The following is a 15,191-nucleotide window of genomic DNA, read 5'->3' on the forward strand; positions in this document are numbered from 1 at the left end:
TTTTTTAATGGGTATTTGCACTAAGCCTTGCTGAACAAGTTAGAGAGATGATTAACTCGTCTGAAATGATGCAGGAAGGCCTTGTCCCAGTTGTGTGTTCTTCCTTCAGCACATGGAGAGCTGCTGCAGCTCTGTGGAATTCACAAGCAGGGCTTGCAACCAGGGCTGGGCAGGAGGCTGCAGGGGGAAAGACAAGCACTGCTAGAAAGGGCTGGAATTCACACACACACTGAAAAAATAACCCAGGTCATTTTTTTCCATAATGAGTAGAGTTATCCCCAAGCTGGTTTCCACAGGGAGTCAAAGGAGGAAACCCAAAATTCACTAGCACTTTTCTTGAAAATATTGTTGCAGCAGCAATGTCCACCCCTACACATGGCAGGGTGAGTTTGCAGGACTTTGCTTCACTTTGTAGGGCCCCAAGGGGTTCCTTGTGTCGGTCAAACTCCACTGTGTGATGAAAGCAGCTGCAAAGTTTTGGTGTAATGGAAGATCTGTTTGGTAAGCACTTTTCTCATCCTCACATGCCAGTCCATGTGCACACCTCCCTGCACTCAGGGCAGCAGCTCCAGGCTGGCCATCCCCACTTCCTCCCTTCATGCCACTGATAATGACAAATGGCAAGAAACAGGTTTCCAGGTGTAGAGTATTCCTTTGGAGAACTTTCCCTGGTCTAACACAGGTCCTGCCTTGAAATCCATTAAGCAGCTGGTCTCTTTTCTGTGTTCACAGTGCTTTTAAAATATGTTTTTAACGTAAAAGTATTTCTCCAAACACTTCAATGAAACACAAAAAAAAATTTCAAGAGAAACCACAGTTCATCATCTCCAATGTGGCTGCTCCCTCAAAATTTAAACTAGCTTAGAAACTTAGGCACACTTAACTGCTTGACCTCGTCACTCCAAAACAACACTGGAGAATGAGCTTTTGTACCTGTGCTTCCAATACTAAATCATTCTTTAACTACCTTGTTAGGGTTTCAAAATATCATAGCCTGCTCCGCATAAAGTATAAGCTAATGATTCAACTGGCAACAATGACGATAATTTTTCTTCTACTAAAAGCAGCTTTTATGACATGAAGCAGGGCACAGGTAGTTTCACAAAAAAGGTATTTATTATTCTTAGCAATATTCACCTGGAAGGAATATGAGGAAAGCATACACTTTTTACAGACAATATATAAACATGTTGTACATAATTAACAATAATTTAGTTCACTAATCCAAAAATAAGCAAAATAAAAATTAAAATAAAAACAGAAAATACTGAAGAATTTTTTATGCTGATACAAGTACAAAATAATTTAAATCTCAACTGCTGTTGTCTATGCTGCAGTGACTGACAATATATTGCACTTTGTCAACTGTATCAGTAATCCCTGTCTTTCACCCACACCCCTTCCCCTCTGCCCAAATCCTACAGAAATTTGAGTTGGGTACAAATAATGTACAACTGTACCATTGTAAAAGGTAAAAAGCAAAAAGGACCTAATTTTTTACCTCAGTAGATTAAAAATTCTTATGATTTCTCCCAACCAATTTAGTTTCCCATTTATTTCCACTTCTTTACAAAGTGCACCTATATGCCTACACAGACCAAAAAAAAAAGAGGAAAGCAGGATTTTCATGGCTGCTTGGTTCTTAATTATAAAATACTACATTTTAGTAGGCTTAAAAATTACAGGCTTAAAAAATTTTACATACATCCTTTTTTTGTTTCATTCTGTTTTTTTCTTTAAAGCAGGACTTTTGCAGTAAAGATACAATTTGGCTTGATCCAAAAAAAAAAAAAAAAAAAAAGAAAAAGAAAAAGAAAAACCCAACAACAAAATAGTTAAAATTTAAAAAAATAAAATAAAAAGCTTTTCACAGAGTTAAGCTTACGTGGTTTACATTATCAAACCCCTCTGTTCATTGGGGCATTTTCATCAGAAGTATACCTAAATATGTACACCGTATGTTATACTGGAGCTTGTGATCACAAGAGGCGTCAGATCATAACAATCAATAGAATACACTTCACATTGGCAATAGCTTTGTTTTCGGTCATTTACGTACAATATGGTTTCATAATGGGAGATTTCTTTTTTTTTGTTCTTTTCTTGTTTTCATATAAAATCCGCTACGGAAAACAGACGTTCCCCTTAGAACGATGCTTTCCCTCAGCTGTCTCTGCGTCTGGGATTTGATGGATGTGTGAAGCTCAAACTGATTGTCTCTCTTTTTCCCCTCTCCAGTGATCTCAGCCTCCTTTCTGCCCTTGCTCCCGGTGGACTCCACCGGGGTGGGTGCCTGAGACAGCAGGCGCTGGCTGCATGTGGATGTGGTGGCCACACTGCCCAAAGTTTACCCAAGCAGCTAATCTGCATTTTTAAGCGACAGCTGCCAACACAACAGAACAAAATGCTTCAACCTCCAGAGTCTGCAAGCAGGATTGGTTTTTGGGCCCCATTACTGTTTTGGCTGTGCTAGAACTTCTACAGGCATTTACCAAAATTGTGTTGCAGCTCTCACCCCTTGCTAGTGCAGGATTGCCTTCCCCGGAGTTTTTTCCCAACAGTTTGTCTGACCTAGGTTGTCTGGTTTGAGGAACAATAGGGTAGTTGGGAGAGGGGCTCTTTTTTAAAATAAATATTTCATGTTAGGGAGAAGAACGAAGGAATTGTGTCAAAATAATCACCATCTTGGGTATATTAAAATCCCGTATTACGGCTACATTTTTGCTTTGTTCCTGGCCCTCGCAATCTTTTCCCCCTTCCTGGTAACTTTGGTATGGAAGATAGATGGAGCTAATCCAAGAGGGCTGTTGAGTAAATTTCCCCTCTCCTTGTTTTGAAGGCAGCTTTTCTTACAGGGTAGCCATTGCAAATGACAGCACAAAAACATGCAATCAGAGGGGTTGAGGCTTTTTGTGGAAAATAAAATAAATATGATTTTGTGTCTGGTTTTAAAACTTATGGTTTAATAAAGATGCCCTTTTCTTTCTCTTGTTTGTTTTTTTTTTTTTTACTTTTCTTTTTTTGGCTTTTTTTTCTTCTTTTTTTCCCTATCCCAAAGTCCGCAATAGAAATCCAGCATGTCTGGCTTCCAGTGAGCCAGTTCCATCCTGGGAGGCTGCTTATATCTCTTTACAATATTCACAGTAATAACAAAGAGAGAAAGGAAAACCAGTTCCAAGCCTTCTCTTTCAGCTTCTGCCATCTTTTGCTTCCTGCTGGACCATTAAGTATCGAACAGGTGAGTTCTTTTTTCTTATACCTGAGGGGGCAAAGTGCATTACAGGCACCACTACACATTTCTGCAGAAGACCCATCATTTGCAAGGTTTTAGTCCAGCATTAAAAGTTAACCACATGGGAGCAAAGGTCTCCTTTTGCCATCCCTACATTCTCCTCTTGGCAGAACATTGTCTTACTTGCTGTCATCTTAGGCAAAGTCCCATGTTCCTAATATCTGGATGGGTCTCTTGGTCATCAGGTTTTATCCCATGGCTGTAACCATGCTGGATGGGTGTGGGTGTCCAAATGAGATGCTGGAAGATGGGTGGATGGGGGTAGGTGTTGGTAGGATGTGTCCAGAGTGGCTGAAAGGGGGCAAATGCCCCATGGGCGCCATGTGACTGGCAAGGGCAGCAGCGCTGAAGGGAGACGACTTCTCCTGCATGCACTTGGACAGTTCCTCAAAACACTCAGAGCCTTTCTTGCTTTTCTTTGATTTGTTGGACATTTTCCTATTCCTGGTCTGAATTCCTTCCTTTTTCATGGTCAGGGGCCTGTTCACCTGCAAGAAATGAGAAAATCAGGCTCATGCAGACAAAATGACTTTATTGTGCAAAAATGAAAATATTTGGACAGCCCCCATGTGTTTTTCCTGGATGGAGACCTTTTTCTGGCCAAAAAAAATGGTGTTTCTCTCTGCAGAATTTGTTTATATTGATTTGTTTAATAAAACCACACACAAAAAAACCCTAGACATGAAAAACAAATTGAACTGAATTTGGCAGCTGATGAGTCTCTTTCCCGTAGGCTTACCCTCAGTCTTCATTAATTTCCTAATAGAAGATCAAACTAGGAGGCACACGCTGACCCAAACTCAGTCCTGAGACATGAGCAATCTTGTACCAGTAACCTCTGTTACCTACAGTGTAAATAATTCCAACGTATCAAATGTTCCCACTCAGGATTAATTTCTTTTGAAAAAATTAAATAATACAACAAAGCCTTAGATACAATTATTTTTTTAAAAGTCAAAATGAAGATGGCCCATCAGGATTAATTTTTGCACAGAGCCCCTTCCAAATGGCCTCTCTTTCTGGAGGGAAACTGCACACAAAACCCACTTAGTTAAAACCAAGTGTGGCAGCTCTGTTTAGCCTGGTTTGCCCAAGCCAGAAGCCAAGCTAATACATTGTAATGTCACTGAACTTAGCATCACTATGCTGACAAAGAACGGCTGTCACTTCCCAGGGGAACCTTAGAGACGGGCAAGGAATAAAACAACAACCAAACCCCTGAAACCAATAAAAGCCCAGCGAACACCATGCAGTTAAGACATCAATCCACACTAGGCAAGCAGCGACACATGAGATGAGTAAATACTCACATTGTGCAATTTATAGTAGAGTCCACAGGCATTACAAACTGGGTCCCCGTTTGCATTACGTCGCCATAAGGTCGTGGTGGTTGTCTGACAGTTGGCACAACAAGTCCCTGCTCTCCTGGCCGCTGACTAACCAAAAGAAAAAGAAAATTAAAATGTATCGCCAGGTGGAGGGAGATCATGAGAAAGGTCAAATTGGACTCAATATGTAGTTTACGGAGAACTTGTTATTAAGAATTTACAGAGTATCAGGGCTGGAGGAAAGGTGCTGTCGGTTTTATGTTTTATGGATGTTATGTTTTTGTTTGAATTTAAATATTATCCTATGCAAACTTTAAAGCCCCATGGCACTCTGTGTGCAACAGAAGTAAGGAGAGAAACAATGAATCTCTGATTCCACAAACAAAAAAAAATTTAGAGGGGTGAAAAAATAATCTTGACTTTTTCAAATTTTCCTTTTTCAGGATTCTAGAATGTCTCTGTCATGAAAATGCATTTGCCTTTTTCTTTTTCTTCAATTTTAGTCTTTGCCAGTGTTGGGACTGGGGTTGAAACTAGGGAATCTTTAAGAATGTGATTTTTTCTCCTACTCTGGCCCTTGAAAGATGGACACAAAAGAAAATGAACCACATTACTTAGCTGGGTGCAGTATTTATCAGAGCCATCACTGACAATTCAGTTTGCATTTACAAGTGAAAGGGAGAAAACAAAACCGGCTCCAACTTTCTTTAAATATTTAGCAAACCAAATTTCATGCCTTGCAGCAATGATTCTGCTGACCCCCGTCTGCCGCCTCTGTCCCTACTTAGTTCCTTGGCTGACAAGCCCTCAAACAACTGTCTTAAAATTAAACAAAACCGCCAAAAATCCACCACCCTTTCATAAAACTATTGTTCTGCTGAAACCAAGGTGAGGGGAAAGAGAAAAGCCCAAACATTCACCCACCTCCCAAAACAAGAACAGGAAAAGTAGAAGTGCAGGCGCCCGTGATTCCTGGACGGGCCCTTGTCTAGCAGACCCACGATAAAGCGTCCTTTGTGCATGGACACTGATGTAGAAAGTGTTATGGACAGACTAACTGCACTCCGTATTTTGGGAAATTATTTTGTATTAGAAACCCTCTAGAAGTGGTCAAAACACCAAGTCCATTTTGTGCTGCTGAATTAATGCTGAGGACTCGGTATTTTCTTAAATTGGAGTTTACTTCCTAAAGCGTATCAATCGCTGTCGTTCCCCGGGGCCTTGTTCCCTGGATATTTCTGCAATTAGCCATGGAGAGCCATGGGGTGAGGCCCAGCAAAGCTCACAGGAATGCACAGGGCATCTCCAGTCCCAGGGCAGTGGCATTCCCAGGGAACACAGTGGGATTCCCAGGAACTCGGGTGTGCTTCCCTGCCCGCCAGCCCCGGTGGGGAGCGGGCACCGCTGGAAGCACAGCTCGGCCCGCTCACCCAAGAGGAGCACAGGGTTCTGTTCTTGCTTGCTCCTGATTTATGCCATGGCCGCCTGTAACTTTCCCAAAGCTGATGGACGGTTCAGCAGCTTTAGGCAAGAATCAGGCCCTAGGAGACTCGTATATTTCAGTGCCTTACTCGCCTGTGAGAACAGGCTGAAGGCAGAAAGAGGGGGTACCCCCTACTGCAAATGCACTCATGCAACCCAAACACAATTAATGCCAGACGTCCAAATGCTGACATTATTAATACGATCACTTTGTTATTGCAGGGCAGATGAACAAATTCCCAAAGATGGCCACCTCCTCTCCCCCGCAAACAAGCGAACTACAGTGGAAAAAGGGGCAATAAACAAAGCTGTAAATCAATTAAAACTAAACATTTAAACAGTTAAACACTAAAAGAAAACCTCTCTAGTGCCCCCCAAACCCTGCACAGTGAGCTAAGTATAACAGTCTCCCAACACACTGGAAGGTGGGGACCTATGTTTGCATATTTGAGATGGCTTACTGATACTCAACTATGCTGCTTAACTCTATGGCCTGTCCCATTCAGTCTGGAAAGCACTTGAGCTTGAGAGACGATAATGTTACACTGTTGTCTTAATATTTTTCTATATGTCAGTCACTTTAGAAGGCAAGTCATTAAGAAGCTTACATAGCTGAAATTCTGACTCAGGACAGAAATCTTCTATATCCCATCCCAGTGTTAAAACAGTAATGCCAATTTTCTGCTCTCTAAACCTCGTTGATATTTGCCCACGAATAGCTAGGAGACTTAGGCACCATAAATCACAAAGCTCCAAAAAATATATTTATTATTCTTAGCATTTTACGCATTATTTGCGGAGTAGAGTGTATTAGAAATTTCAAAACAGCAAGCATGACTGGCAAGGCTTGCCTATAGAAACTCTCTAAAGCTTTTAGAGTCAGGAAACAGATACACAAAGTTTCATTATCTTTAACGTACAGATATCCGGATAGGAAACTACTACCAGGAGCTTAGAAAGGACTTTTTTTTTTTTTAATCAGTCAAATGAAAATACAAAGTATAGGTGACTCCATGGAAAAATAATAGGATTTTTTTTAACAGTAGGGGATTGTCTGGGGAGGGAACCAATATTAATATTGCCAGAGACTATAAGAGTGAAAATTACTTCATGGCTTTTATACAAATAATTTTTGAGTGGGGAGCAGTAGCTTTGACTCATCTGATTTGTTTTGCTTTTCTGGAGCTGGAACTTTTTTTTAGTCCACGGTGGAGGACATTCATGCTCATAACCCTTTCGCTCCCAGTGCGCGCCCAAACCGTCCCAAGAGGCCAAGTAAATGAGGAATTAAATTAAAAGCTGTCATCTGAGGACAAACGGGGCGCAGGACACACGATATCCCGCGTGCATTGTGAGCGGCAGGGAGGCTGGGACAGCGGCTCGGAGCTCCTGCCGGGATGGGATGGGATGGGATGGGATGGGATGGGATGGGATGGGATGGGATGGGGGCGGAGGGGGAGATGTGCCCCGAGGCACGGCAGTGACCCCGCCGTGACTGACCCGGTGCAGGGTACAGTACAGCTCGGCTCCACGCAGGGGCTCAGCAGAGCCGAGGCACGACCGACTCGTGCCTGTGGGTGGTCCCGCTGCCTTATTTATCCCCAGACCCAGGAGAAATAAAGACACCTACCAGCCTTCGCTTGGGTTTAATGAGAGGTCGGTTTTGCCCGTTCATTTTGTGGTAGAGCCCGCAGGCGTTACACAGGTAATGCCCGGTGCCGTCTCTTCTCCAGAGAGGGGTGGCAGTGGCTCCACAGTTCACACACTCTCTGCCTTCTAAATGGAAACATGAAGAAAACAGATTTCTTTCTTTAAAAACAAATTCACAAAATCTTTCTGCATTGTCCTTTAGGCATTTTTCAGAAGTCAAAACAGTGTGTTAATTCTGTTAATTAAGCACAACCAGGCAGCAGTGACATCTACAGTACAGGCAGCAAGGAGCTCAGTGTTTCAAGAACTCCCAGGCTCCAGTGAGTATTTTATGTCATGATTGGGAATAGGCAGCACTCTCTGCGAAGTGAGCAAGAGTGACACTCGCATTGTGTCAGATGGAAGTTATCATTTCAGCAAGAACTCCCTGAGTCCTCACCAGGCACCGCTCCCCTCCCGGTTATATTGCACTGCGGTGGTGAAATCCCGGGTTCCCCTGCCACAGAAACACCCGTGCACATGCAAACACACACACCTGCAAACACGCAGCACCTTAGAGACAGAGTCAGAGGTTTTCTAGAAATAAATCTAAGCAAAAAGACCTCCAATTCTGCACTTTCTTTTCTGTTGCAAATGCTACGGGATGAGAAAGTAGAGCCGAGCAGACTGGGAATGGATACAAAATACCAGACTCTCAGTTATGATTTTTGTTCTAAAGGCATAAAAATGCTGTTAATGCTGTTCTTTGAGAAAGTTCAGTTTCACTGGACATTACTGTGAAAACAGGCTTGAGTGCTTTTCTGTTTCTGTGATTTTTCAACAATCCAGCTTGGATTTGGTAGGGAGCAGTTTACCTTCATTATTAGTTTTAGTACTATGTGGTAAACACAGCATTGTAGAATGGCTGCATTAAATAAAACACAACATGTAACTCCAAGATATCTGTTTCTGCATCAGAGAGCTTCCTGCTAAAAGTTCATTTGCCTTGGATGGTTTGAGGGCAGGTCTGCTTAATATAGAAATCTCTCTTAATACCGTTTATGCAAATCCTACAGTATTTAACTGGAAAGGAAATTCTTTTTGCTAATAACTGAAGCAGGCCATGTTGAGTTCAGCGGGGCTCGTGTCTGCCTTAATCTAGGGAGTAGGTAGCTTTTAAACAACACAGTCTGGAGTGAGAAATGAGGGGAGCTCTGCGGCATTGCATCTGCAGCTCTTGTCCCTCCTAGGGCAGGAAGCTGCAGGAGTCGTCCTGTCGTGAGTCTTAGTTTTCCTACAAAAACACTGAGTGGTCACGAACTTTCCCCAGTTCCTTACACTGGGAGCTCCCTTACAGAGGGAAAAAAAAAGAAGCAACTCTAAAACAAAAGAAAAAAGGTCCTTGTTTCCCCCATGTAAAAATCAGCAGCAGCTATGGGACAAAAATTTTAAAAAAGCTACTCAGGATCCTTCTTGTCTTTAGAGACCTGGATCTCGAGTCAGATTCCAGACTCAGGAGATTTGGGCTACCCGCTGCCTGTAGCTTCTCTTCTAGGCACTAAAAATGCATACATATAGCAGCAACTGCCTGGAAATAACAGCAGAAAAAGAATGTATTTTTCCCTTCCCAGGAATCATTTGAAACAGTACTGATGAGCTTGTAAAATAGCTGGTATTTTTGTTGCAAAACTCATAAGAGATCACATTTCTAAATTATTGTCTACTTAAATAAAAACATGTAGTGTATTCATAAGCAAATATGTTCAATGGAATACATATGCAAATGCCTATAGGGCCATTTATTTTTAAAGGACTGTCTAAATTCAGCCCCAATATACTGCAGTTAATTTCCTTCCATTGGTGAGAATACTAAACCAAGGAGGTCAGTAGAATCACATAAATGTTCATAATTTGTGTCTAGCTGTATAACTACTCTGATTTTAAAGTGGGGTCAAAACTTTGTTCATCCCCTAATTTACAGATTTAGGACGGCGCTTTTAGAAGAAATGCAAGGAAGGGTGAGCATGGGAAAGGTCTGCAGGCAGTTGTTTGGAAGCAGAGCTATGTCCAATTCAGGGTAAAAAAAAAAAACGGGGGGGGAAAGCATTTTCTAGTTAAAGTTAGGCTGGAGTAAGTTAGCAGTGACTGGACACCTTAGTCTTTTGCACTGGTTATGTAAACTATATCTGAACTTTTGCTCTTGTAAAACGCGAAGGGAAAAAGGCCCTTTGCGATCTGAAGGGGACAGGCCAGGGAAGTTTCGCTTTCATCTTGCGCTGGAGCTTTGGGTGGTGTTAATGGAGAGACGTGGAAATTACGGAGGGAGAAATACCTATGGCTGGAAAGTCCCCATGTGTCATCCATGGGGGCTTGCCTGCCTCGAGGGAGCAGGGTCGAGCCGGAGCCCCTCGGGAGCCTGAGGCCTGCTTTTCTCCGATGAAAAGGGTTCGGGTTTCTTTCTCCATATAAATCCCTCTTTGTACAAGGCGCTCTGCTGGCTCAGCCTGCCCCGGTCCCGCGCCCCGCGGCCCGTTCGAGCGCCCTGTGTGCATCGGCGCCCGCAGCAGCCCAGCCCAGGCTCCATCTCCTACTTCTAAAAACCCAGAAAAGCAGAACCGAGCAGTCACCTGTCCCCCTGTCCCGAAGCGGGCCAGCACAAGCTCACAGCCTCGCAGCAGCCCGCATGCTCTCCCCGAGAGCCCGCACGAAGGCCGGGAGCGACACTTACCCGAGCAGGAGCGGGCCTTGCTCCGCGGCTTGGGGGTGAAGCTGGACGCGGGGCCCCCCAGAAAGCTGCCCGGGTGGAAGAGGCTGCTGCTGTAGTCGTGGGCTGCCGGCACGTAGGAGGGGTAGGTGGGGATGGGGTGGTGGGTGGAGGGCTGGGCTCCCATGCTGGTGAGGCTGCTTCTGAGCGGGCTGGCGCTCTCCATCTTCATCCCCTCCGACAGCGACACTTGGTACTTGATGCTGTCTTTGTCCTCCTGCCGAGCCCCGGCGGAGGAAGAAGGGGAGGCGGCGCTGGTGGAGTTGGGGTCTGGGGACACTTCCTTGGGAGGGGTCGGGGGGAAGCCGAAGAGGTGGGAGCCGGAGTGCGAGGCCGGGGTGAGCGAAGACACGGAGGCGGTGCTGGAGGTGCTGCTGCCCGGGTACACCGAGATGGCCCCAGGCGCTCCGGCCGCCGAGGGGTGAAGGGGTGTCTTGGTGAAGGGGCTGACGGTCCAGGGGTTGTGGTGATGGGCAGACAGTGCCGCCTTGCTGCTGTCCAGCCAAGGGATCCCGGGGCTGTGGATAAGATGAGGCCGGCACATTTGACTCCCGGTCAGGCGGGCTGTAGGAACACAAGAGCGATTGGGGTCAGCGTGGGGCGGCTCAGCCCGGAGCGGCCGGGGAAGACCCCAGCTCCCCGTGGTTGGGCAGCCGGAGGACAGGCGGCCACGGCAGACACTCCACAACCCAGGGAAGAGCAGCCAGGCTGGTGCAGCAGCCCCTTCCCCCTGTCCCATCTGAGGGAGACACCAACCAGCCCGGCCAGAAGGAGCAAGGGGAGCAGGAGGGGCACTCAGGCAATCCCTTTCCTCCCACCCCATTCCTAGGAAAATGCAGCAAACCCCGTTATACTCTATCTTTCTGAGCTGCCGTAATGCTCTCTCTTCGGCTCCTAAGAACACCCCCAAATAAAATCCATCGCCGGTTTGAATCGGTTTGTATTTTGCATCCGGGAAGTAGCCGTGTCTGAGAAGTTTCAGCCCGTGCGCATACTGTTTCCCCTTCCTCTCTCACCTCCCCCCTTTCTTTCCCTCCCCTCCGCTAGCCTTTGGTTATCCCTAGGGTTAAAATCCACCCGTGCCTGCCTGTCTATCCTGTTTTCGATCTCCTTTTCCCCGGCTCCGACACACCGGGGCGGCCCCGAGTGAAACTCCTCACCCCGCGCGGGACACCCGCGGCTCGCACGGCGGGGAAGGGGCCGCGGTGCTCATTTACCGTGTGCCTGGCTGTACGAGACCCTGGCCCGGGCATGGGCGGAATTGGCGTAGTAAGGGTTGCCCTGGGAGTCCAGGTGGTTGAAGAAGACGTCGACTTCATCCGGAGGTAGGAGCTGCGCCGGTTCCATGTAGTTGTGAGGCAGCCCGGGGTGGTGGCTGTCGGGGTGCTGCCCGTTGAGCACGGCGTGGTGGGCCATCCAGCGAGGCTGATCCGTGGCCACCTCCATGGCCTTGGGCCTCCCCTCTCAGCCACCCCCAGGCCAGGAGCGAGCGGCGCTCGGTGGGGGCGGGGAGTGCTGCTCGGGGGGTCGCTTTGGACGCTGCCCGCTGGGTTTTAGGAGATTGGGGTGGCTTTTCTTAGAAAGAAAACCGCCGGGTGAGTGGAGCGCGCCCTCTGAGGAGTGGGAGAGGACCCCTGAAGTCAGCGTGTCCCTCCGTCAACAGGCGGGCAGCGGAGGCAGGTCCGGGGAAGCGCCAGGGCAGCACCTGTAGAGAGAGGCAGGAGGGTTTAGGAGCTCGGCAGCCGTGGGTGCGCTGCTCGCCGGGCCGGCTCCCGGCCGGCTTCTTTTCCCAGAGGTACATGGAAGGGGAGGGGGAAGCAGAGCCCCTCCTCCCTGCCAAAAATATCCTGTCCCCAAAACTCCTTGCCTTGCTCTCTCCCTGCTCATTGCCCCGCAAAATAAACAGAGATCCATTTCAAACTCTTAACTAAAAACAAAAAGAAAAAAAGAAAGGAAAGGAAGAAAAAAAAAAAAAGGAAAAAAGGGAAAAAAGGAAATAGTTTCGTTCTCTCCCCCCCCCCCTCCTCGCTAGAAACGTCAATAGGAGTTTTTCCAGCTGGCTTCAAAAGCGGGGTAAAAAAGGAAGAACGGCAGAACTAATACAGCGTAGTTCTAGCAAGAACTCCGACTGACACAAAAGGAAAAGGAGGGGGAGAAATAGGGAGGGGGTAGAGGAGAAGAGTGGAGAGAAGGGTGTTTAGAGAAAGCAGCGAGTGCGCCCTGGCAGCGGCGCGGCGACCCCCCCGCGCCCCACACTTACCCGGCGCGGGAGGCTGGGTGGCGATGAATACCGGCGTGGAGGATGCGAGTGCGGCAAGGAGGGGGAGAACGGAGGGGGAATTAAAAAAGCGAAGAGGGAGAGGAGGGGGCAAAGGCAGAGCGAGCGCGGGAAGAGCCGAGGCGGTTGGATGGAGAGTGTTACTCAGATGGCAAAGCCGCTGCTCTGGCCGACTCGGTCCCATCCCCGCGCATCCTATATGAGCGCTGGCGCCAGCTGGCCGCGGCGCCGCAGACGGGCCGGGGTGCGCAGGGCCGGCGGCCGGGCCAGCCAATCCCGCCGCCCCACACCGCCCCCAACCGCACCCCCGGCCCCAAACGGAGCCGGCCCGGGGGGGAGCGCGGCAGACCCCCCTCCTCCGCCCCTCTGCCCCCGCTCGCAGCATCTCGCCCGGCAGCGCCGTGGGGGCTTTCCCCGCCCGGGCGCTGCACGCCCCTGCGGGGCGGGGACGGCCGAACGGAGGGGGTCCCGCCGGGGAGTGCGGGATGCGGAGCGGGGACAGGGGGGCCGAGCGGAGATGGAGTGCGGGAAGGGCTCGGCCATGGGGCTGACTCCGCCGGGTCTCAGCTGCCCCGCCGCTGAGCCGCGACTTTCAGCGCCGCCGCCGGGATGTCCGCGGCTGGAAATCGGCACCGGGGAGATAAATATGCTAAAATCCCTTAAATCAGGCACAGCGGCGCGCAGCCGGGAGCGGGACAAACCTCAGCCCGGTCACATTAGTTTGAAATAACTGTCTGGATCGGGAAAAAATAATTAAAAACAAATAATTGCGAGGCTCCGCGCCGACCCCGGAGACCGACGGGACGAGCAGGGCCCGGGCAGCGGGGCCGCTCCGAGCCGGCTGCAGGGCAGGGACGGACCCGGCCCGTAGTGCTCGGGCCGGACCCGGGCTGGGGCTGGCTGGCAACCCTGGGCCCGGGGAGCCGAGCCTGGTCGGGCACAAGGACACTGGGACGGAGTGCAGCCTTCCCAGTGGAGCTGCGACATCGCTAATGCTTTTTTTTATTTCCCCAACCTCACAAATTTTTCTTAAAGAAATTAATAACAAAACCCAAACATCAGTTTTACTATTTGCAATTATTCGTGTGCTTTGGGGCGGGGAGCGGAGGTGCACCCCGAATCAACAGGCGTTTTCTGCGGAGTTTGTGGTGCGGCTCAGCGGCAGCAGCCGGGGCGCCGGTCTGGCTTCGCCACCCGCGAAGGTGCGGATAAACCGGTCCGCCTTTGGGGCGGAAAATAATAATAATGGGAAAGGCACAAACAACTCCCCGGAGCGAGGCCGGGCGCTGCTGTGTGTCCCGTTTCCCAGGCGCTCCCGTCCCGTTCCTCAGCCGCTGCTTTCGGGGAAAAAGGGAAACGCTGATCGCAATCCTCCAGCCCTCCTGGCTGGGCGCGGGCGAGGACACCGTCCCTGCCCGGGGCTCTTGGGGCAGCGGCCGCGGCTCCAGCCCGACGGCGCGGCCGGGGCAGGGGGCGCGGGGCACCGGGGCCGTGCTGTTTGCGCCGGGGGCTGCGGGCGGGGGCAGCCCCGAGGATGCTGCTCCTGCCGCCGCTGCCCCCGGGCCGCCCCCGCGGCGGGCAGCGCTGGGGGCTGGGAGCTGGAGCCGGCCTCCCCCGGCCCGACCGCCCCAGTCACTACGACGCCGGGGCTCTGACGTCACCCGTCACTGCCAAATTCGCCAGGAAATGAACTTTTTAAAAAATAATAACAATAATAATAATAATGGCAATAATAATAATAATAATAATAAAGCTCCTTTTCCTCGCTGCGGAGCACGTCTGGTCGGAGCGACATGGGGCTCCCTCTCTTGTTATTCCCCCCGCCGCTACTCGTTGTCCCCCTGTAACCTTCCCCCAAGGGACCCTCAAGGCAGCCCCCCGGGGGGAACGCACAGCGCAGCCCGCGGGAGCGGGGGCCATACTGGGGGACCTGAAGGTTGGGACAGGGGGAGGCGATTACGCTTCCCCCCCTCCCCCTTCTCATGCTCTCCTGTGTCGCCTCCTCCGCCCCAAGCCCGGGTGTCCCGCTCCTCCCGGCCCCCTGACCTCGGGGCTGCGCGGTGGCGCCGGGACCGCGGCGCCCCTCGCCCCCTCCTGCCGCTGCGGGGGGGTCGCAAGCGGCGGGGCCGGGCAGCTCCTCCGGCGGCTGCCGGGCGCGGAAGGGGCGGTGGATGGAGCCGGGCTGCTCCCGGGACCGGCTGGTTGGCCCGGGCAGGCCGGGGACAGGCGCTGGGCCGAGCTTGGTGGGAGAGGGGCCGCGGGTCGGGAGGGCAAATGCGGAGAGTGCCCGGGAGCCTCAGTCCCGTGGTGACCGGGAGGAAAGGGAAACAAAGCAAAAATTAAAAAATAAAAAAATAAAAAAGGGAAAGTTAAAAGGCAGAGAGAAAACCAAGCGAGCTTTCCAAGAATCCAGCTTCT

General features: G+C 49.7%; 1 protein-coding gene across 3 annotated transcripts; it reads right to left on the reverse strand.

Moving 5' to 3' along the window:
* Positions 1–3,114: 3,114 nt before the first annotated feature.
* GATA2 (GATA binding protein 2) lies at positions 3,115–11,941 on the reverse strand. 3 transcript variants are annotated; one of them, XM_054281086.1, is made up of 5 exons: positions 11,713–11,941; positions 10,460–11,059; positions 7,733–7,875; positions 4,603–4,728; positions 3,115–3,780 (listed from the first exon to the last, which is right to left on the reverse strand). In XM_054281086.1, exons 1-5 carry the CDS (start codon positions 11,939–11,941, stop codon positions 3,481–3,483), a joined length of 1,398 nt encoding a protein of 465 aa, XP_054137061.1. In that variant the 3' UTR covers positions 3,115–3,480. The 3 variants fall into 3 exon arrangements, with proteins under 3 accessions (XP_054137061.1, XP_054137062.1, XP_054137060.1); XM_054281087.1 differs by having other exon boundaries at positions 4,603–4,686; positions 7,733–7,878; XM_054281085.1 differs by having other exon boundaries at positions 7,733–7,878.
* Between the last annotated feature and the right edge of the window lie 3,250 nt (positions 11,942–15,191).

The sequence above is a fragment of the Melozone crissalis genome, unplaced genomic scaffold (assembly GCF_028551555.1).
Source record: "Melozone crissalis strain CALT ecotype California unplaced genomic scaffold, PUWL_Pcris_2 ptg000029l_1, whole genome shotgun sequence".
In the NCBI taxonomy this organism is placed as follows: domain Eukaryota; kingdom Metazoa; phylum Chordata; class Aves; order Passeriformes; family Passerellidae; genus Melozone; species Melozone crissalis.

Coding starts and splice junctions, on each gene's coding strand:
- GATA2 (XM_054281085.1), bottom strand. CDS start 11,941: ATGGAGGTGGCCACGGATCAGCCTCGCTGGATGGCCCACCACGCCGTG. Junction 7,879..10,459: donor CAAGGCCCGCTCCTGCTCGG/GTAAGTGTCGCT, acceptor GTTTCCATTTAG/AAGGCAGAGAGTGTGTGAAC. Junction 4,729..7,732: donor TTAAACCCAAGCGAAGGCTG/GTAGGTGTCTTT, acceptor TCTTTTGGTTAG/TCAGCGGCCAGGAGAGCAGG.